The 23,915-nt window shown below is 40.4% G+C and overlaps 1 protein-coding gene across 1 annotated transcript in view; it reads right to left on the minus strand.

The window, feature by feature from the left end:
- Positions 1 to 23,915, minus strand: part of MTHFD1L (methylenetetrahydrofolate dehydrogenase (NADP+ dependent) 1 like) — a 139,947-nt gene that overhangs the window by 64,468 nt on the left and 51,564 nt on the right. The window contains exons 18-19 of the mRNA XM_054279702.1: positions 23,090 to 23,158; positions 15,678 to 15,789 (exon numbers count right to left, since the gene is read on the minus strand). Of these exons, the coding sequence (XP_054135677.1) occupies positions 15,678 to 15,789; positions 23,090 to 23,158 (181 nt within the window). The remainder of the gene's footprint in view (positions 1 to 15,677; positions 15,790 to 23,089; positions 23,159 to 23,915) is intronic.

Genomic DNA, 23,915 nt, shown 5'->3' on the forward strand with positions numbered 1-23,915 from the left:
GAACAATGTAAAAGGAAATGGAAACTCTGAGCTGCAAGTTGCCATTTACTCCCCACATGTAAACATATCTGTTCTAGTGCAGCTGTCTGCTGGTAAACTCAGGAAAGGAAGAGCTCAAAGTCACAGAAGCACATGAACTGTGAACCTGGAGCAGGAGATATGCTAGCTATAAAGTAACTGATATAAAGGTTCTTTTTTAAGTGAAAAATATCAAGGTGTGCTATCGCCAAAATAAACCAGGATGATCAGTGATTTCTCTAACAGGATATCATATTTTTGTTAGTATAGCTAGGGATGAATAACCAGATGTTTGCCCATTCTGACTCTAGCAATTATTTGATGTGAACTTCCATTATTATGACTGATTTTGGAATGTAACAAATACTTTCTTCTCCCCCTCCCCACCCCCCAACAGAGGGAGTTTTCCTGTTCATTTTTCTTTCCACGCATTCTCAGATGTCATGGAACACAGGAACTCTCTGCTACCACTGCTGAAGACAAAGTCCAGCACAAAACTACACATGAATATGTCAAGCCTGAACATTTTCCATGCCATGAAGAAAATATTTTGCACTGCTTGTTAAAATTTTATGTTGTTGTTGTGAAGTCTAGAAGAAAAGGTAATAGGAAAAATATTTACCCCTAAGTTTAACAGGCCATAAGCTAATTGGATGTAATCTGTACTTTCCATCTTTTGCTAAAGAAAGATGCCAGGGCAGTATTTGCCCTGCTGACATCAGGGCACTGGAGGTTTCTGATTGTTGACACCCAAACCATGCTTTTGACTGAACCAGCAGATATGGCAATTCATTCTGCCTTCCTTCAAAGGACACTTATTATCTCCTTTGGCTGAGCCTCAGGCCTCGGCTAACAGTCACTGCCTGCTGGCAGCAAGGGCTGCATAGGAAACTTGGCTCCCAGGAATACACTTAATTTAAGTGCTGGTTCCCTTGGGACTCCATAACAAGCTGTTTCAATCTTTTCCTCAGAAACATTTATTTTTCCATAAGAAAGTAATTTTACCATTGAAATTCAGAGCAGCTTTAAATAAGAAACTAAAGGTTACCTCATAACCTCTCACAGTTACTCACTTTCAATATAATTTGCTGTTAACTTTCCAAGAGCATCCTATGCACTAAACAAAAGAATATTCACAATGATTCATACAGATTATTCCCAGACATATACAAAAAAGAAGCACAGAAAATTCATTTATTTACTCCAAGCCAGACTGGTGAAGAAAACTTTTACATCTCAATCCTCTGACAATTAAGGATACAATTCCTTTTTGTGGGTGTTAAAGGCCTGTTTATGTATGTATGCTGCCGATGTTGGACTTTAAATTCAGGGTGGGAATCAAACTGAAAACTCCAGGAGCTGGCAGGAGTAGCACTGTGTGACAGAAAGCATGCTCTGCACATCTCCACAGCTCTGCTTGCTTCCCTGTCTTGAAAATGTGCAGAAGTGCAACTGCAGTGATTCCTGCCTCCGAACCACCAATTTAGGGCATGGTTTTACACCGTGGCTGAACCAAATGAGCACCCTGACTTGCTGAAAGGGTACTTCTTGTTCATTCTTAAGTCTTCTACCTTTCTCTCCTGCTCTGTCCCTGCTGCCCAGACTTTTTTGGCATCAATTTAATTGGAAGGTAAACTGTTGCAAATTTGCTAAACAGAAAGCAAAAACATACAAAAACACACACACACACACAAAGTTGCCAGTTTTTCCACTGGGCTATCTTTGAATTAGTTGAATTAGTAGACAAATATCTGAACATGTTCAAACAAGCAGCAGAAGCCAGGGAAGGAAGGAAGATACATTTCAGCAGTGGAAAACTTAATTCTTCCCTAGCCACCTTGTCAAACCATATTCCGATACTTTGAATGTAAATTTGACATTTTCTTGCAGCTCACTATAGTAATGAGCTCATTATTTAAATTTATTACTAGAGATTAAAAACAGAAGATGTCTTACAAGTCACAAATGATTCAGTCTAATAGAAACTAAGTGAGCTGAATGTGGCTTCATGAGCTACACATTTCTTTGAATCGCTCTGCTAAGCCTGCTGGGTTTTACAGTCACTTTCTCTTAATTTCTGTATCCTATAGTCATGAAAAGATATGTAACTCTTAGGCTAAGTGTCATGAACTGCAATGCATAGCTGAATACACTAACCAAATATACACAGTCCCCCTCCTCTTCTGTAACCTCCTTCTGTTACAACATTAACCAGAAAAATTCAAACAAAAGAACTGTGAATTTTAGGTTGCATCCTTTCACCATTCATAGCACGTTTTCTTTGAGGTAACAGAGTAACATTTGCTCATAAGACAGATGACCACGTTTGGAGCACAATTAATGGCACAGGAATAAGGCAATTACATTACATACTTTAAAGATCACCATGGTCTTTGGCAAAAGAATTATTAGTCTTCTGGTAATTACAAAATTAAAACCTCACCACCTCTCTATTTAGAGTTGTGTGGAAGGAATAATTAACAGCAGCACTGATGGCTCTTCATTTAAGACCATTCTTTTACAATTCTGCAAGGAGTACATTAACTTATGGTACACACAGTGTTTCCCTAAGGGCTTAAAATAAATTTCATCACACTTAAACCATGTTACTCAATGCATATCTCACTACCAGAATTCCATTTACTTCCACTTTTAAAAGTCCAGTTGGCTGAAGCACCTTTCATCAGAGTGAAACTGCTTTCTGTTGAGCTCTCAGGTTTTGGGTCCTTCTACACTCCCCTTAAAAAAGCTACTGAAAATGGACTTTGAACATGCTTTGAGAATTCATGTTACAAGCATCTGGAAAACACTAACTTCAAGGGGCAGGCAGAGAGCCTGAAAATTTCTTCCCTGGAAAAGTTCTAAGCATTTCATCAAATGGTCATGAAGCAAAGCATGCTTTAGCACCAATACCGTACTGTTTTGTGAAAAAGAAAAGAAGGGATGCAAAAAACCCTCTTCTTGAGGCAAACCATGATTTCAGCACATGCCCTGGAAGAAGACATACTTTCTGAAGGGCAGCAGAAACACAACCGGGCAATGAGTGATGATACAGGTCGTGATGAGGAACACAGAATTTTTGCAGCCAGACAAGCAGCCATCAGAACCTATCACAACTCCGAGACAAAATCCATTTAGGCAGCATCTCCCACCGCATGCTGGGCTGTGGGTGCCCAGGAAATCCCTCTGCCAGCCGCCCTCGCCCTCGTCACAGAACAAAAGCATCTGCGCACAGACAGCGCAGGAGCGGCGGCAGCGGCGAGTGCCACACAACAAAGGGCCGCTGAATCGCGATGATGGATGCTGCTGTCACTGGCGCAGTCACCCGGGGCACGGCAGGCACGGAGTCATCCATCACCGCCCTGAGAGCCCACACCGCAGTGCACACAGCCATCGCCCCGGGCAGGACCCCCCGACTCTGCACACACTTGGAGGAGCACTCTGCACTCCGCCCTTACACAATCCGGGGAGCACCTGCACACTGTGGTAATCATTTTGCCTGTCTTTTCTGTGTATCCATGTAGTGCATCCCTCTCCCGGAAAGACAAACAGGTTCTGATTTTACTTCCTCCCGCTTAAGTCTCTGCTAGGAGACAGAATGCCTTCCTCGCATGATTGGCCTGGGAGAGGACACCAACAACACTCTTGACAGCACAACTACATCTTTTAGAAATTCACAGGATAGGGCATCTCCTGTTATGCATCCCCAGGAAGAAGAGTATTATTCCCCTGCATGAGCAGTTTGTCTTGATGTAAAAATGGCCTAGCGAAACATCTGACACAGAGGCTGTAAATTACTCTACAAGACCACCCCAAAATCTTTGCTGGAGTGTGGAAATTATTCCACAAAGAGTGCAATATGTGTGTATTAAGCACACACAAACTTTAAGATATCAATAAACAGAAAGATGCTCCATGGAGACAGAAAACACCAGGTACTGATAGTAGTATTTTAGGAGACAGGAAATAATGCCTAGTGGTGAGAACGTCCAGCATAAGCCACAGGAGAGCAGAAGAGGGTAAAAGAAGCAAAAGAAGCAGTCAGGTAAAAGGTAAAGCCCATGTTGCTGCACAGACTTCATGCAATAGCCACATACATGGAGAAATGCAGCAGAAGCAACTTCAGAAATCATGGAAGCTTTTCAGGGAAGCTCTCCAGTACTTTTTGCAGGTAGGCGTTAGTTTGGTTGCAATCACCTGCATTTTTAAAATAATATATACAAAACTGGTATTTGAACCTCTACTCAAAGTATAAGATTGATGATCTGTGTCAAACTTATTAATATATATTTGCTGTTTTCCCTATAATTTTTGGATAAAAACCTCAACTGGTTCAAACTGCTGTTGAAAATAATTGTGCCTGCTAAATGATATGATGTCACGTGTAATTTATCTTACAGAAAGAATTACAAGCTAAGGAGAGAGACAGTACTAAGGTCACACACCAAGAAATCCCATCTTCCTACATGGAATTCCCAATTAAAAAAATGCAGTCAAAATCAAAATCAAACCAAACCATAATTCTGCTGGTTTACATGACAAATCCTTGCAACCGCTCACAGCTAAATCAATTCTTTAATGCCCATGGTGAATTTACCCACTTAACCACAATCCACGTAATCAGGGCAACAGAATTGCCATTGCAAACTACCCATTACCATTTCTGAAATATTTCTACATTATTAGCTGTGCCTCCTTACTACAGATTATAAATTATTAATTTTTTTTTCAATTCCTCTTCATAATTGCCCATCATCTTGTCATCTTAGCTACTCTATCATCCTTTAGCCCTCCCCCACATTTTTGTGCTTTCTTGCTCCTGGTGCAGTGAAGACCCCCAAAACGTACACTGAATTCCTAATGGGCTTCTGGGCAGGCTGAACCTGCAACCCTTGATTTATGAAGCTGTTACTCAGTCCCTTGGGAGCTCTGTTTGAGATGCTGTAGATGGAGGCAGCACAGAGATACCGTGTCCTCATGCATGCAAAATATCTGCTTGTCCCTGAAGCTTCATTCCCACTCAGGGCTCGCAGCCAGTGCCAAGCTGAAAATATTTTAGAAGCGTGTCCCTTATTCCCTTATACCCTTATTCAGGTAGCAAAGTTGAAGAGCTTGAGACTGTCAGCTTCAATAAAGCTGTCAGCATAGAAAGCTAACAATAAAGAACGAAAAAATAGGCCCACCACGTAAAAGACAGGTAGGCCACCCAAAATTTAAAAAAGGCTGTAACCTACATTTTCTCTTATTGTAGCAATCTAACCTGTTTCCTCAATCAAATCAAATTATTTAAACAGCAACTTTATAAAACTGCAAAAATTAAATTACAAGGTCAGAGCATTAAACTGACCCTGAGATACCATTCTGGATATTAATCTTTTCTTTTAATGTATTATTTTATAGAACCAGACAGCAGCATTTGAACACTTTAAATATTGTCAGCAGCCGACCTTCAAAAGCACCTTGGCTCTTTGCCAGAACACCACTCTTGCCATTAACAAATCATACTGCCCATATATAACCTAGCATTATTTGCAATCTCATTAACATGTTTGAAAATGGTTTAGAAACAAATTTACATCCCTAGACATGAATTCTTGAACTTTTCTTTAAAGCTAATCCAATTAGATGATAAAATCAGATATGTAAACAAACATACTTTCTGTTCTCAAAGAGAAATAACTATTTTTCAGTAATTATTTTCTGTTAAAATACCCAGCATACAATAATACATATAGTTTGTTGCTGAAAACTAAAAAATCCCAACAAAGCAACAATTTAAAGTTAGTATATTTTCAGAGAAATCACAGTATTTTTCTTTTACATTGTATTACCATAGTACTTCATTTCTGAGGAAAAGACAAAACATCTGTAAATAAAAATATTTGGAGCCTTTAGCATCTGCACTTTTCTTCCAGGAACATCTAAAGACATAATCTTAACCTTTTCCCCAAACCACATTATTTTAATTGGGCTCACAGAGAGGGCAGCACAGGATGAAAAGAAAACATATCAGAGTTCTGATCCTGAATAAGAAAACGTAGCCTTAAATAATGGTTTTTGAAACCCCTGTTAACAGAGCTCTCAGTGTGCCTGAGCTTATTGAATACCAGAGGAAAACAGAAAATCAACGCTGCAAAATGCAAATTTGTACTAGATGCTATGAAAACTTTGCCTACTATAATTACTGTAATCAGAAATGGAAATACATATATTTATGTCCTTTTCACATTCCATGTTTGTATTGACTTCTCTGGAGCCTTGATGAATTAAGTCACCCGTTCCAAAAGTAAACATACGAAATAAATAAACAAACATTGCCCTTTCAATACGTGTGCATTATTCACAACTTTAATTACAAAAGCTTTCAGAAAACAAAACACTTCTGCCTGCAGATTCAGAATGAGTCAGAAAATAAAAAGCAAACACTGGTTTCTCCAACATGATGTAAATATCTGAAGAAAACTAATTCTTACACAAGTTGTGCATAAAAAGAACAGTAGGTTTCAGGATCAAAAGGTCAGTAAACCAACCAAACAAAAATCTAATAAAGAGCTAGCATTTTCAACTGATATTAAAAATAAACCATCCACTAAAATTAAAATTCAGCCTTTGAAATGGGACTTGAACTCTTTATGCATACTCTGCCCTGCTGACCCTTGCTAAAGGGTGTAAGTCAATATGAAATACTCACAAATGGAGAGAGGATGATGGATTTTCTGCCAAATAACCCTAAGCAAAAGTAACGCTGTTAGCTGGGGAGCCTGCTTGTATTTCCTTTGCCAAGTGATGAATTAAGAGAACTTCCTAGCATACATGCTGTTTTACTGCTTGCAATTTTTTTAAACCCTGGTTCTTTTCTTCTTATAAATAAAAACAATACAACCAGTCAGCAACAAGAGAACAAAAGAAACTGCTTCTTATGTGTTGGGAGTTTTAAAACTAGGTAAGATTGCTAACTTGGGGAGGGAAGGGAAAATGAACAGAAGTTGCAATGTCATAAGTTTCTACTCACCAGAATGGTATTTTATTTATCACGAACTGGGCAGTGCCTCTACTTTCTGAATGAATGACAGATCCTTCCTATCTATTTTTACCTCTCAGTAACTATCCTGAGACTGAGAATATGGATAGTCCTTAACAGTTGTACACTCCATTTAGTTTATGAATATCACTGCCAGAGGAAAGAGTTGTGTTAATCTCTAACATGTTGCAGAAGAGGTCAGCATACAGGACATTAAAATACCATGTCAGCTTGTAAGAAAATTCCTGATGCATGTTTAAGTACTGGCAGCTGCCCTGGCTCTACAAAAGCCTGTTACCTTAAAGTTCCTGTTACAGCAGTGCTTGTCATCTCCCCTTTTGCTATGGCGAAACAGCTTTTGCCCCCAAGAAAGTTCATAAACTGGAAGAACACATGGAGAAGAATGGGATTACATATGCAGCCACAGAGGCTGAAATTACTTGCTTAAGGCCAGAAAGCCAGTGAAGGATGGAGGTGGGAACAAGATGTATGGCTCCTGTCAGGCACTGCAGTGCCACAGCCTCGTGACAGACCAGGAGGTCTCCAGCAGAGACTGTGCTGCTGGTGGCAGGTGATGGACTCGGCAGCCTTGTCTCCTTGTCTTTCACTGGGCCACAAAGAGGAGACAGGACAGGATTCCTCATGGCATCAGCTCCTCAGGAGCCAGCCAGAAGGAGCACTCACAGGGCCCTTCCTGCCTCCCCATCATCACAGCAGCACATTCCCCAGGTGTACAATCTCACTGCGTCTCCATTCTGCTCTGAAAAACCATACGAAGGGAAGAAAACATGGAATTCTCAAATAAGCTACACACATCCAGTTCTCTGCTTGTTTGTGACCCAGCCAGCTCAGTGGTGGTGTGGCACTTCATTCAGCACACAGCCAACGCACATGTGCCCCTGCACAGCTCCTAGCCTGTGAGAAAACCATTTAATTCCTTTTCCAGTGAGGCACAGAGCAGCATCCATCCACCCAGAAAACAACAAAAACCCCATTGAAAAATAACTGTGAGAAGGCCACACTATCTCTTAATTATTTTCTGTCATGTAGCCATTAAAATTTCTTTCTTCATACTGAAATCACCCATTAATTCAAAATTCTCTAAATGTACAAATTAAAATGCCTGGTCTCTCACATGACATCTGGCAGGAGAGCAGTGGTAACTCCTGGTCACTAGGAGGAAAGGCAATCAAATAAACAGCTTTGCTATCCTGCAGGGTTAACTTCTTGAGTAGAAGATAATGACATTTTTAATTACATAAACTCCAAAAGAGAGGAAAAGACAGAGGGAGCTGCTATGCTAGGGAACAAGTGTCAGAACCTGCAAAGGAAATGCAAACAAATTACAAGGGTCTTCAGCCCTACAAATTAAAACAGAGAAGCTAATGATGTGAGGATACTGTAGTATATTAAAAATGGAATTAAAAAACCAAAATACATAAGAGCTGAATGCACTTCTCTTAATAAAGTGTGAATCAGAATTTTCAAAATCCTGGAAGAAGAAGAAAATACAAACCACAATGCTTGTATCAACATCTTAAATAAATTCCTTTTCTTTTGGTGCCTCATGCCTAAAAAGTATCAAAACCTATCTTCAAGTAATGGGGGAAAGTCTGAGTGACTACAGACATGATGGTTTTCTAACAGATTTTACAGAAGGGAATAACTTTAAAAAAACTGAAATAAATAAGAAATATAACCTTTGTCTACCAAAGGGAGCCCATGCCAGATTAAAAGTTTCCCCAGTGATGAAAATACAACAAAATCTCATCAATGATGAGGAACAAAAGAACCTGCTACAGTAATCCACGGGAGTCTGTTAACCAGGCTAGAGGAACATTACTACATGACTAAGGGGACAATAGGCAGCCACCACATGAGAACTGTGGGACAGGAGAGGACCAGCCCCAGGGGTCCCACTGATACTTGTTAAACCATGTCCATAGAAAGACTGAGCAACACTGATGGAGTTCATTGGCAACAGCAAAGCTTGAAAAGGTATCACATGGGAAAAGTTTCTGTGGATTTACGAAGAACAGAAACAGAATAAAAACTATTTGCAGTAAAGAGTTACTGCCATTGGAGAAAAGTGACAAAAATCTGACCTATGATTTGGGAACTTCATACTTGCAAACATCAGGGAGCAGTTGGGGAACCTAGCAGTATTGAGTCAGTCAGTCATTTATGGAAAATGTGTGCTTGAATAGTTAGAGTCAGTATTACTGAAAATTATCACTTGAGAAAGAGAGGACTAAGCTGCAACACAGCATTACAAAAACCAGATCAAATGAGTCCCAATTGGCTATGGCAAGGGTTAAAAATCCTAGCTGGTTTCAAACTGGAGCTAAGTCAGTTTATGCAGGAGAGACCACTTCACATGCTTGTCAGATAAAGCAGAGAACTCAGCTAAAAGGCCGATGATTTATAATCACATGTTATTTTACTCCTGTAAATTGCCCCTTGCAATTCTGGATACAAACAGCAGATTTGGGAACAAACATTTACAAATATACTTTGTAGCAAGGAAAGACTAAGTGAATTTCCAACATGTTTTTTAGTTTTTGCTTTTTTTTTTTTTTTAATGAAGAAGGTAAAATCTCACTACAAGACAGTCCATAATTTAGGAGGTTTTGTCTTCAAAACAGCACCACCTCTCTGCCTGGGAAAAACATAACTTTTTTATGCCAAGTGTGATATTTGTCAGACATAATTCAATAGTTCATGATCAATACCAACTTTCAGTTTTGAGTTCAGCTTTGCATAATTTATAGGATTTCAAATTAATTCAGCTCTGAAATACAATGATATATGATAATGAAGTCAATGCTAGGATGCTTCCTTATGCACAAAAACATTCAGGACAGCTCTCTTCTACTCAATCTTTCTCCTGAAAAGCTTTATATTGCAATGTATGATAAAGAGGAGAAGAAAAAATTTATAGAAATCTGCAGTGACAAGGTACAGTCAGAACTTTCTCAAGGACTCCAAACACACAAAAATATAAGAAAATATCTGTTTCTCATTTCACATAATAATTAATAAATTATTTCAAGATTGTTTTAAGCACTAAAGCACAAATAGATAGTAATTTAAATCATTGTCACCAGATGTCCAATTGCAGCAAGCTACAAGCAAGCATGATTTGCATCTAGATTATTTGTGACAAGGCAGTAAGTACACTCAGCACCCAGGAACTCTGACTTCATGCCAGTGAAAAAAACACATTGCACTACATCTCGTTCTGAAGACTTTCCTGCTTCCTGGCAAGAAAATTTGCTAAGATTTTAAAAGCATGCAGAAGGAGACTATTTTTTTCCCCACTTTACAACAAGTGAAAGCAATGGAGTTTACTTTTACCTCAGCAGCTGTGAGGAAAGTAATAAAAAGGGCAGCCTGGATGTGAATGGCCCCACCACTCACAAGTGAAGGGCACAGATTCACGGATCTTCTGGCAGTAATGGCACCTTATTTTGCAGTTTGTGGTACCACTGAGACTTGTATTATTAGACCATGACTTTAAGAGCCTCACAGCAATTCCAGCTAACACAGTATCACCTTCCCTCCCCCTGCCCCACTGTCACAGTTGTGCCCAGCACAGCTGCTCGAGCAGCTGCACGATGAATGGGGTCAGAGAAAATACTGTAAAGTTCTGAACACCCTAATTCTAGTTTGCAGTACACAAACTAGGTCAGAGTAGGCAAGCAACACCTACACTGATAATGCTCTCAACCACCCCATACCATGAAACCTTAGCCTTGCTTTAACACTTCAACAGGAACAGCCACATTGTTCAGAGGGCAACATCCTGGAGTGCAATCACACTAAATTTTAGGGTTTTTTGTGAAAGTAAGAGTGAAGAAGTCAGAGATTAAATAATGCAAGCTAGAAAAATGTTGGGCAGATTCTTAAAAATTAAAGCTTTCTGGAGGGTCACTGCATGGAATCCCCTTTTAATGATATCAAGCAAAAAAAAAATTAAAAATAAATCCTTGAACTTGACATTTAAATGTAATAATATCACATTACTATTGGCGCCAAGAGAAGTTTAGCCAAAGTATTTGGGCTTTATTTCCCTTTTTGGAAAAAGAGTACACAAAAAAATGGATTGAAGTGTCTTATGACATTAAAAAAAAATCTACTGAAGATTATTCACTTAGTGTATTAAACACATACAGTTTTTATAAGGTGCTTTATAAACTTGTTAAACAATGTCTGCTCTGAGAGTATGTAAAATGGATAGCCTTTGAAATAAAACTTTGTATGTACTGAGATACAACAGCTAGCATCATTAGCTTACTCTAACCAACAGAGTACCAACACAATAAAAAGAGTCAATTACTTGGCTTATAAAAATTTACTGTGTCTACAAATTCTTTCCAATTACATCAAGTGTACCAACTAAAGAAAGGAATAGAAAGTGGACTTTTCTTAAGTCAGCAACAGTTTGCAATAATTCCCCTCTTGTCATCTGATAAAAAACACCAGGACAAGGTTGCCCAGCACAGCATGCTCTCAGCATCAAATGTGATGTGCTTATCGAGAGTAGCAAAGAAAACAATCGACAACCATAAAGTCCAAACCTGAAAAACAAACTTGAGAAGAACTTTGCTTTAGGATTCCAAGGATCTGCTCATGCTTCGCTTGTCTTCTGATTTACAATAAACCCTCTCTTCAGCTGAACACGAAGGGATGAAAGAGATGGATAGGGCAATCTGTTGAGTTGCATAGTGCAATAATGTCTGACGGCTCAGGAAAAGCCCCGAGTTCAGAGAACCAGAAACCCTACAGTTTGTAGGGTGTGATGATGGGTACATTCACTGTGCCCCAGTGCGGGTGCTCCCCATGCAGGAATTGCCTGCAGCCCTCCTCAGTGGGCCACTCCTGCTCTCAGCAGGGCCAGGGGGAGTGGGAAACACCAAGAGGCTGAGAGGACAAACAAGTGCAAACCAGGCAGTAGCAGCTACAGCATCACACCTAAAGTTCAGGAGCAAAATGCATACCAAGAACTCAAAATTAAAGCAAAAAGGCTGAGTTATTGGTACATAGCAACAAGGCTCAGGAAAGAGAGAAAGGAAAAGATGAGCTAAAAGGCTTAAGCTATTTAAACCTAATGAAGACCTGTGATTCACTTGGGTAGCTGAAACTGAAGCAGGGAATGCCTTCAGTTAAGGAGAGTTCACAACAGGACTCAATGGTTAAACTTCATTTATATTTTCTTTAAAGCAGACTGCCTACATCACTGTTACCTGACACTACTCAAAAGGCACAGCACGATGCCATGGCAAGCAGAGAAATGGGCAATGCAGGGTAGAGAGAAAAAGTAAGGTTTAAAAATAAATTTTAAAAGAACACTTTGAGAGTGGTTTTTTTTTTCTTTTTTTTTTTTTCCTTGGCTGTGGCACATGGTCACACAAGTAATTGGATCTTCACAACAGATTGGTTTCCCACTGCTGGCTGTCCCAGCTCACCCTCTCCTGCACCAGCTCTGGTGTTTTTGTGACTCTGGGCTGAACTGCTTCTGTGTTAAGTCAGCAGAAAACCAAGCCAACAAAAAAAGTAATTGGTTTCTGCTGGGATGTCGTGCAAAAACAGTTGAGCACAGGCTGAGAAAGGAGACAGGCTTAGCTGCCCTGGCAATGCAGGCTCAGTCTGGTCAGCTAGTGCATCCACAGTAGCTTTACTGGCACTTGAAAGCTCCAAATGAGGCTTTAATACTATAAATATTTATTCTAGCAAAAACACCATCTTATGTGGCATTATCTCATCTTCCCCCTGTCACACAAAGCTGTTTGCCCAGACACTGTCTGTTGAGGGGGAAGGAAAGGCTTTTTTTGCTGTAGTTGTTTTCAGTCGAGACCAAGTGTCCAGCTGAGCTTGTCAGGTGGCTCTGGGAACAGGTGTGCTGGTGAAACAGGGGCTGCAAGGGACTGGAAACAGGCAGCTGCAGGAAGGAGGGAGCTCAAACCAGGACAGAGAGCTAGAAAAGTCTGTGTTTGTAAAACTATGTTGCAAATTCAAGCCATGCTATTCTCCTCAGTACTGTCCACACACTTAACGGGAAATTCTGCTCTAAAATAAATGTGGTGTAAGTGAATAAAAAAGAATTACAATAAATAGATATAAACACTAAATATATAAAACAAATATATTAATTGTATATTTTCTATATCATCATCCCATCTCACAGTGAGTGAGCTAACGTATGTACATTCAGATATTGATTCTACTATTCAGGAAAGTAATTTAATTGCAGAATATGTCAGAGATTTCTAATGTTCCTGCTTTGGATGCAGCTGAGAGTAATCTCATAGCCTGTGGTCCCTCAAATGTCTCTGCCAGCCACATGGTTCTCTGCAAGATATCTTACTCTACTCCTAGCAGCTTTTGAATTCTTTCCTGAGCTTATATAACTAAGTGACATGGCAGGGCTGTAATCACTCATACAAGATTTAATGAGTGCCAGAGCTAATGCATGAGAACACTCCCAAAAGAGAAATGTGGAACAGTGAAAACTTCTACTTTTAGCAGGAGTGAATAAACTTACGCAGCTACTTCCCTAACTGCAGCATAGCTGTCCTGCACCCTGTCTGTCTGAATTAACTGGAGGATCAGCTTTCCCCTTGGAATTTCAGTGGCCACAGAAGGCTCAGGCAAACTTCTGTGAGCAGGAATGCAGTGGAGTTTCTTGCTACCTGCTTTGCTGTGCAGATTCACAAGGCACTGGGCCCTCCATCTGTATGGATGCCACCTCAGTGTGGACTGGTGAGCACTTTGGAGCTGTCATTTTAGATTTCAGTTGTGTAGGGTAGGACAGGACAGTATTTAATAAACTGTCCTGTCCTATCCTATTTAATAAACCAGTGTTGTCTCTGCCCAAGTGCTCTGACTAGTTACCAGAAAAAATGTATTTTTTAAACCATAAAGCTTATGGTAATTGCAACCATTAGAACAAATATTTACACTTGTGACTACCTGAAAAGTTTATTTAAGTAGGCCGCTCTAAAAACTATTGCTTTTAATATTCTAACAAAGGACCGCAAATCATGCTGAAGTTCCTGGCTCTGCAGAGCAAAGGCAGTCTTATTCTGAAGCCAGTTTCATGGGGATTTGTGTTCTGTGGAATAGAATCTGAACAAGAGCCCTTAGCTGGCAACACACAAAGGTTTTCCTATATTGAAGCTACGCTGCTTTGTCTCCCAGCAGAGAAACTGGAGCCAAAGACAAACAAAGCAGAAAAGAGCGTTAAAGACAAACAGGTGGATAAGACTGAAAAAAGCACAAGAAATGCAAGGATATGCTCTCTGTGCCTGAGGGACACACTCAATGGAAGGGAATCCAAATCTAAGGCAATACATTTTGGACTCTGAAACCTGGATCAAGACTGTTGCCAGCATCCCTTCATTCAGTTAATATACAACTGACTCCTCACTTGAAAAGACTGCACACTGCAGAAACAAAGTCACTTCACATGGCTTATGAAAAATGTTAGCTACCCTAAATTCTTTTGCTCTTCATTCCACAAAGCCATGTAACAATGAACATGGCCCAATGAAACAGGAATTCACTATCATTAAATAAATGCATTCAGAATGCAAAATGTTCTTCTTTGAATGCATGTTTGATTAATAGAGGGAAAAACCCAGACCTTTAAGATGTACAACACTGTAAAAAACAATCCTTTCCTGTATGTAGGTATGACATAAGCATATGCATGCATGTTTCTCTACTAGTTTAAGGGGGCTAGCATAATAAACCTCATTTTTTCACATTGTTGCATCTTGTCAAGAGCATTGTTCCACAGGTACTCAAACCTGTTCCACAGGTACTCAAACTTCAGCTTTAGGATTAATGTAATCCAACCTGGGTGTTCAGGACTCAGAAAAGAATGGCTGCAGCAGTGCAAAGGCATCACCAGTGAAGGGGCTGCAATGCCCCTTTTATTTAATTAATTCTAAGGTTTAAACACTCACAACAATTTTTATAAAAGCTAGTTCATTGTTCAGCCATGAGTTTATTTTGCCTGCAACTGTAAGCTCTGTGTGTCTATTGTTGCTTGTGAAGGCTGAATTCCTAATATAAAAAGAGTCAGCCCACTCAAATGCTTTCATGGGAACATAAGGGCCTCACGGTGAGGTTTGACAATGCAGCTGGACCAACCAAATGGCTCACAGCCACTAAAATTCTCACAAAATGAGGCAGAATTAATATTTTCTCTACCTTGCCTCTGCACTGGCTCAGGGGCACCTGACCTCTGATTTGGCTGAGTTTACTGAATTGGTAGAAAAATAATTAATCAGGAAAAAAAGAGTGGTTTCTGTTGGTTCATCAAGTGAGGCCAGACGAATGCTAATAGAATGAACAACAGGACATCTCTTTAAATGCAATCCAGTCATTTGACTGGCTCAGCCACCTTGTGCAGTGAACAGGTCACCTGTGAGTCAGACATGGTGACAGGACTTGAGACAAAAGGCAGAGAAGAAGTGCTTTTGTCTTATTACACATTCACTTTAAGATTAGTTTATACTGATATTAATAATAAAGTAGTGTTCTTACCGTTAATTGCTAATTTTTTCCATTCGTTTGCATCATTGTCAATTTGCTAATAGATCATAATACAATAAACTGAATATTTACTTACCTACAAATCCTTTCTCTCCAACTAATTTAAGAGCAATTTTATCTGCCAAAACAGAAGAATTTCCATGTGCAATGTTAGCAAAAGGTCCAGCGTGAACAAATACTGGTGTTCCCTGGATGATAAAAAAAAAATATATACGTAAGTAATTCAATGTATAGACATCATGGTTTAACCCCAGCCAGTAATTCAGCCTCACACAGCTGATTACTCACTCCTCTATCAGTGGGATGGGTGAGCAAATCAGAAGGGTTAAAGTCAGAATATTCATGGCTTGAGATAAAGCCAATTTAAGTTAAAGAAAAGACTGCACGCACATGACCAAAGCAAAACAAGGAATCCATTCCTGCTTCCCATGGGCAGGCAGGTGTTCAGCCCAGGAAAACATGTGTAATCATGTGTAATTGTTACTTGGGAAGACAAATGCCATCACTCCAAATGTCCCCCCTTCCTCCTTCTTCCCACAGCTTTGTATGCTCAGCACGATGCCACATGGTTGGGAATACCCAGTTGGAGTCAGCTGCGTACAACTGTGTCCTTTGCCAATGTTCTGCCTACCCCACAGCCTGCTTGCTGGTGGGGTGAGAGGCAGAAAAGGCCTTGACTCTGTGCAAGCCCTGCTCAGCAATTACAGAAACATTCCCGTGTTACCAACAAATGCCAAGTGATGGCATTTGTCTCCAGCACAAATCCAAAACACAGCCCTGGACGAGCTGATGTGAAGATAACTAACCCTATCCCAGGCCAAACCAGCACATTATGTAAGAAACTCAGTAATTTTTCAGACTTATCAAAGTCACAAATAAATCAAAGCATATATAGCAAGAAAGTGCTCTTAAACAATATAGGGGAATATCTCAGGTGCTTGAGATCTCATTTGCCTGTTTCATTCCTAGAAAGGTAATAAACAGTAGTGCAAACCTACACAACTTCCTCACCCCACCTTGTACTAGTTCATGTTTTATATTTCCACAGCTCTAATACTGTGGTGTGCTATTCTGGCACAATCCTGTTAGAAGCACTAAATGCAGCACTGCAGATACCCAAGGAAGAGCCCAGCTCCAGCCCTGTGTGCTCCTGTTCTCCTCACGGGCTGCAGCAGTCATTCCTGTGCTGGCAGGGGAGCCACCAGAAGCTATGAGGGACCAGAATCAGGGGTCAAGGAGCTGGAGAGGGAGATGGCAAGGGATGTGCTGGGGGGCAGTGGGGATACTGACACAATGGAAAACACATTCCCTGCTGCTGGAAGCCCAGGTCCTGCACTAGACACCATACAGGGAAAATTGACAGAGCTGATTTTCCCTGTGGAAATACAAATACATGGTGTCTATGTCTAATGGCATACTCCTTGCCTCTCCTTTTCCTGGTTTAGATTGGTTTTCCAATCTAAACCAGAGAAAGGAGAGGCGAGGAGCAAGCAAATTAGTTATGTATAGGGTATTTGTGAGGTAGAAAGCAGTTCTCAGTTTCCCTTTTATATTTTTGGCAGGCACCCAAAGGAAAGGAGAAATTAGAAAATAAGCACTCTCAGAAGGGAGTAGGATTTGGTGAGATTACATTAACTGCTGTTTTTTTATCTCTAAAACAGAATACACAATCAGACAGAAGAATGTCACTTCAGCTGTTGTACTACAAAATACTTAGGCAAACAAATGGCCATTGTTGTGTTTGTGCATCTTAAAGCACCCAGCTGGTTAAAGAAAAGGTAAGCAGACAATTTCACATTATTTCCATTGATCTTCTTCTACATTCTGTACTAGGAGATAGTGCCAGCCCTCAAAATTTCAGACAACCTACCAGGCAACCTCCTTAAAGTTTTGGCCAGAAACACCAGGTAAGGAGGGCAGAGTTCTATGGATCAGCAGCAGGGCACATCTAATAGTCCCCTGAACCACAGCTTGGAAACCATTAACCATAAAATACAAGTTGGTTCTGCCTCCTCCCTTCCCCCAGCCACCAGTAACTTAAGGAAACAACCTACATATGAAAATCTCTATTTCACTGCTGTAATCTAAGTGGTGTTTTACAGAAAACATGGACATTTTAGTAATGATGACTAGAAATCACATACAAAAATGATGTATCCATAAAAAGCATCTCTTATTATTGCTTCCTTTGAAGTAATAGCATATAATTAATTGTTTTGCTCAGAGGAAAACAATTAATTTTTAGCCACTGCCACATGCACACACATGGGTAGGGGCTGTTCTCCAGGAACAACACAATTTAGCTGCAAGTCAGATAACTCTGCCTCGTACATGTTAGAGTAGAAACAGGAGCCAAATAAGTAAATGAAGGAGAAATCATCCCTGTAAAAAGAGAACTGATTCAGATCACTATAATCATAACACAGTGCTTACTATGGGTTAGCTTTTTTTCTTGTTTTCTATCTGGTAATGGACACATACTGCAAAATCAACTGAGATTTTACACAGGTACACAAAAACTTAACATGAACTACAAGTGCCTTCAAAGCTTCTTACTTATGCATCAGACTAATAGGTGCCACACAAAATATGTTATTCCTATCCCAAAGAGCTTGTAACATACAAAATCAAATGCAAACAACTCTCACCAAACTAAGTTGAAGCTTTACTTCTACTTTAATCCAGTATTTGGCATTCAAATAAGTAGGGCCACAAATTTCCAGCTACCAGACTCAAATCCATAAGGCTTTTCCAATTTGTCTTTTATTACTCAGTAAGACTAATTTTACTCTTCTAACCCCTAATTTCTTGTGGCAAGCAATCACAGGACTGGTCTCATTAGAGCCCAGAGCACGCACGGGGCAGATGTGATGCACAGACCCTCAGCCACTGGCAATGACTGGGCAGCCCAGCACACACACTGCAGCACCCATGCAAAGAGAGGGGCCAGAAGGGTCTCCTCCCACATTCCCTGGGCTACTGTGCTTCCAAGAGTTCATCCACACAACATGGATAGGAAGGGAATGTGGACTTTTGGATCCAAAATCCAGAATATTGGAAGTCAAGAGGCTCCCATGACTAACTTGAAATCCAAACATACTACTAAATCACTGGCATAGACAGATGCTCCCCTGAGCTCTGAAATCCATCAGAAGGAAGGGAAGAGCAATTGGAATGTTTTTTACAAGAGCAATCCTGGAAGAAAAGTAGAGCCTAGGTACTGAAGAGAGTGAACTCCAGCAGGACCTTGGGAGCCTCAGGCACACCTTGGAACAGGGACAACAATGTCTTCTCAGGCCAGCTTTAGTGACTGTGCCAGTCCATCTGTCCCACTTGTTTCTGCTACACTCTTAACAAACTATATGGAGAACCCAACAGTGGCACAGGGATGCATTCTGCTGACTGCTTTCAGTACAGAAAATATTATTATCCAAGTTTCAGTAAAAGAAAATAAACCCCGAATGTCAATAAATATCTGAAGTTATCTGGCCGCTAGCAGGATGTTTATAATACTTATTACCATTCTTCTCTCATCTTTACTGTGAGTGGCACTTCAAAAGTAACACAACAAACCACCCCAGAGAAGCCAGCCTGCAACTACAAAGGGCTGTCCCATGGAGCAGCTGCTCTGTTACGCATGGTATAAATAAATGCTGAACATTAAGGGATCAGTCGACAAGAGAACAAATCTGTCATGAGGAACATAGATAAACACTATGAAATCATTATGTACATTCCAAACAAAGTAATCTCAATTCTACAGCACTGGATATAATAAGTAAGCTCCGCCAAAGTCTGTGGTTATTGTAGATGGAGTGCCCTGTGTCTCCCATTTTCAGATTTTTACTGTCATTCCTGCATATAAAACACTGTCAATCACTAACACTCTTAGGCAGAATTTCTGGTGTCAGAGTAGCAGGACTGTGACAGAAAGCATCCCACCAAGAAACCTCTTTAAAAACCAGCAAATTAAACCACACATCAATTCACATATGAAATAAAGCACTGACATAAGTTGCCAGTTCAGTTCCACGCAGGACTGACATTTGGTAATTTTTGATTTATGACCTTCTAAGCCTCTTCTCCAGTGCATGCAGACATAATATAAAGTTGGTGGAAATCTACTGAGCGTGTTGTTCTTCTCCCTTTTCACAGGCCCTTAGAAGCAACTCCTCAGACTCCCATGGCTTAACACAATTGCCATCCACAGGCTTGTGGCCAGACCACAGAGGAGTGCAGCTGCACTGGCTACTTCTATCTGCCTACTCTCTCTGCAATGGCTCCTTCCAGTCACTGCTACCCACAGTCACCATGACTTACAAATTATGCCAAATCAACTCAGTCATCAGAACTCCTGCCCTCCCTCATCCAGCAGTCTTTTTGCCATTCTCCAAAGTGATCTGGAAGATCTACTTTGGTGAACAGTTTTGTCCCTAATTGCCAGACAGGTCCATGGCACATTCTGAGCTATATTCTGAGGCACATTCTGAGCTGTGTTCTCTGTAATAATATTAATCTGTTTTGTCACCACCTATGTGCTGCAGGATTATTTCTAATTTTTCTGTTGTCAAATTGTGGTGCTGTTGCTAAAGGCCCTTACAGCTTTATGAAGAACTTGTTCTCCCCAAAGGGATTAGGATTATGTTGCCCAATTACTACTGGTAATCTCTTTGGAAACTTAAGATGCTAACTTTTGGATGCTACTTACTAGTTTTATTTCAAGGTTTCATTATCCTCATTTCTGATTTGCAATTCACACATTCATCAGCAAGATGGCATTACTTAGAAGAAATACTACTACATCTACCACCCCAGGGTATACTAGGATAAGTCTGGCTTAAAATCTGTCATGCTAGAGGGCTCTAAACTCATAAGTGGAGCACTAGAGTACACTCAAGTGTGCAGGGCACAACATCCTTCTTGTTCCCCTCCTTTTTCTTTTTCAAACTGAAGCTATTAAAAGCACCTCTTACAGTTATTCAGATGAAGAATTAAAAATAATGAAGAGAGCTCAAGAGCAGCAACAGCACAGGCAGCAGTAGAGTGGGCACTGCATCCCCAGGAAGGCAAACAGTGTCCTGGGGGGCATCAGGCACAGCATGGCCAGCCAGGCAAGGGAGGGATTGTCCTGCTCTGCTCTGAGCTGGGGCAGCCTCACCTCCAGTGCTGGGGGCAGCTCTGGGTGCCACTGTGTAAAAAATGACATTGAGGCATTAGAGAGCATCCAAAGGAGGCCACGGGGATGGTGAAGGGCCTTGAGGTGAAGCCATGTGAGGAGTGGCTGAGGTCACTTGGTCTGTTTCGCCTGGAGGAGACCGAGGGGAGACCTCACTGCAGTTACAGCTTCCTTGTGAGGGGAAGAGAAGGGGCACACACTGATCTCTTCTCTGTGGTGACAGTGACAGGGCCTGAAGCTGAGTCAGGGGAGGTTTATGTTGAATACTAGGAAAAGTCTCTTCACCCAGAGGGTGTTTGGGCACTGGAACAGGCTCCCCAGGGAAGTGGTCACAGCACCAGCCTGACAGAGCTCAATAAATGTTTGTCTCAGGCTCATGGTGTGGTTCTTGGGGTTGGTGCTCTGCAGGGCCAGGAGCTGGGCTTGGTTTTCCTTGGGGGTCACTTCTAACTCAGCAGGGTCTGTGATTCATGAGAGCAATGGCACAGCCCAGAAGGACCTCAGCCAAAGCACAGCACTGGCTTGGAAAATATTTAGATAAACTGGGGATCTCCATTACTTGGATAGGTAACTCACATTAGCCTGCAAGCCAGCAAGTATCCAAAGGGTGACAAAAATTCATCTTTAAGACTCAAAGTGGAGGAGTGGAGCATGAAGGAGTCTTCTGAGCTGCTTTGGTTTGGTGTTTTAAAAATAATTTTCTGAGAAGAATTTAGGGAGAAAATGAATCTTTGGGTAATGTGGTCAGGGTCCTGCTAACAAGCAACAGTGTTTGATGAAAGCTGGCAGATGTTTCAGCCATAGCATAGATTAGACTAGAAAAGAATACCACATAAAAGGCAGGAATTTTATTGCATAGAAATGTGAATATAAAGAAGCGCAGGGAAAAAATAAATGCATGCATGTCCCAGAACCAAATGCCTATCGATCAAAAGAATCTCTTCTGACATTTATAATTGTCTTTCAGAACACTGCAACAAAACCACAGTATTTTCCAACAGATATGCAAAGTGCAAATAGAGTGACTAAACAGTCAGAATCAAAGCCACCTTGTCACTGGTGCTTAACACACACAATGTTATCTGAGTGGTGATTATAATACTGAGCTCTGGCCACGACATTCTTAATGCTATCTGACCTCCAGTTTCTGCTATTGGATGCTACATTAAAATTATCACACACACACACACACACATTCTTCAGACAGCCACATGAAAAAACAGGTTTCCTTTGCAGGGGAAAATAATTAAGATGGCTATAATAAAATAACATAGACTTAAATTCTGTTGTCCTAATATCCCCCCAAGACTAGGAAGTTGTCCCCATCCAAACTCAAAAGCAAAAATATAGTAGTTATAGCTTCAACATGCTGTAGAAAATGAGACATTTTTATCAACTGGTGATTGCACTGGTATCTTTCTGCATTCTTCAACTTTTCATCATATCAAGAGTCATAGTGAAATATTCCAGCTATGTAATTTTGATGGTCAAATGAAAAAATATATATACACTCATTTTTCTCCCAGTGCATTTGTTTTCAAAGCTGCTTCATTATTTTCTCATTTTTCTTTCTCCTTCTCCCCTTGAATGTTGCTCATCAGTTTCCCATCAAAACATCAACACCAGACTGCCCAGGCACGAAGTTAGCTTGCACCAATTCTACATTCTTTAAGCTTTTGGAAGAAAGCTCACTAGGGTAGGTGTAAAACATTCCTCTCATAGCCCATGAAAGCTTCATTTAGTCCATGAAGGCACTGTGGCAAGATAGGGTGGCTGGGAACCATCTTTTCAAAATGCATAAACAGCTGAAAGGACCCTCCTGTGACTTTGAATAGCAAAAACTGTAATACGGATTAGAATGGCCACAGCAAAGCACCTTTTTCCACACAAAATGCTGGGCTGCAAGAATTGTCATGGGAACATACAAAGAAATACACAAAAAGGACACTTCCCTGTGTGGAGGTGGGAAATAGTAGTAAACCTGCGACTTAGAAGATGAACCTGCCTCCCATTGTGCTCACAAGCAGCTCAACAATGCATTGCAGCTTGTTTGCAACACTAGGTAAAATTATGACTATAGCCAGATCTCAAAAAAGGAAAAACACAACAAAAATATATAAATGCAGATAGAGTTGAATAGTTAAACATAAAGAAATGAATGTTTGCTAGACTGCTTTTATGGATCAGACCCTGGCTTCAACTTTGAAAATCAAGTACAGCTGCTGAAGAGAAGCATGATCAGCACAGAAATCAGCACAAATTTCACAGAATTTGAAAGCTGGAGAAGGGCAGGCATTATAAGCCATACTTACCTCTAATGTCTGCATTAGCGTGGGCTTAATTGCATCTTTCATCAAAACTGCCAAAGCACCAGTTACTCCCTAAAAGACAAGAGTCCACATTTTAAGGAAGTCAATTCTAAGGTGCAACGTTTCCAAGTTACACTTATAATTTAAAAACCCTTAAAGCTTTAAACCCTTAAAGTTGTTGCAGTGATGCATAAAGAATTTATTTAAATATTATCTCAAGACTTCTAAAAGTCTGTATTTACAGTGTGTCTAAACAAAAATGATTTTATTCTGAATACATTTAAAAGGCAACAGGTAACTTCTTTGTCCTATTTCATGGAAAGATCAGAAACAGAATTAGGTGATCAGCATGAGGATGTTCAAGGTAACAAAAGATGAAGTGCCAAAGGCCACTGAGACCTGAGAAAGCAAGAAGGCAACAGCTTGCTAAAACTGCCTAAAGAAATGATAGATGTATTTCTTTCATGACAGAATCTACAGCATAAATCAATAGCCAGCAGAAACAGAAAGAGTATTTTTCAAGACTTGTACAAATATATACATAACAGATACAGGATGAAAGCACCCACAGAGTTTACTAGGGGCAGATAAGAAATACATCACAAGATTAAAAGTTAGAGGTGCCTTACTGTGATGGTGAGATCACAAAAGGAGTTGAGCAAACTCCTGCATTTTGGTTGCAAAAAACTTTACTCCTCCCTAAAAATTCTGTTGAAGTATAAATTTCACACTGACTGACCTTAAAAACCTTAAAATAAATAAAAGTCATAACAACTTCTACACCAAATTTCAATGCTCATTCTAGGGGAAAAAAAGGGCTACAAAGTGT

This window comes from Melozone crissalis, unplaced genomic scaffold (genome assembly GCF_028551555.1).
Source record: "Melozone crissalis strain CALT ecotype California unplaced genomic scaffold, PUWL_Pcris_2 ptg000027l_1, whole genome shotgun sequence".
Classification (NCBI taxonomy): Eukaryota; Metazoa; Chordata; class Aves; order Passeriformes; family Passerellidae; genus Melozone; species Melozone crissalis.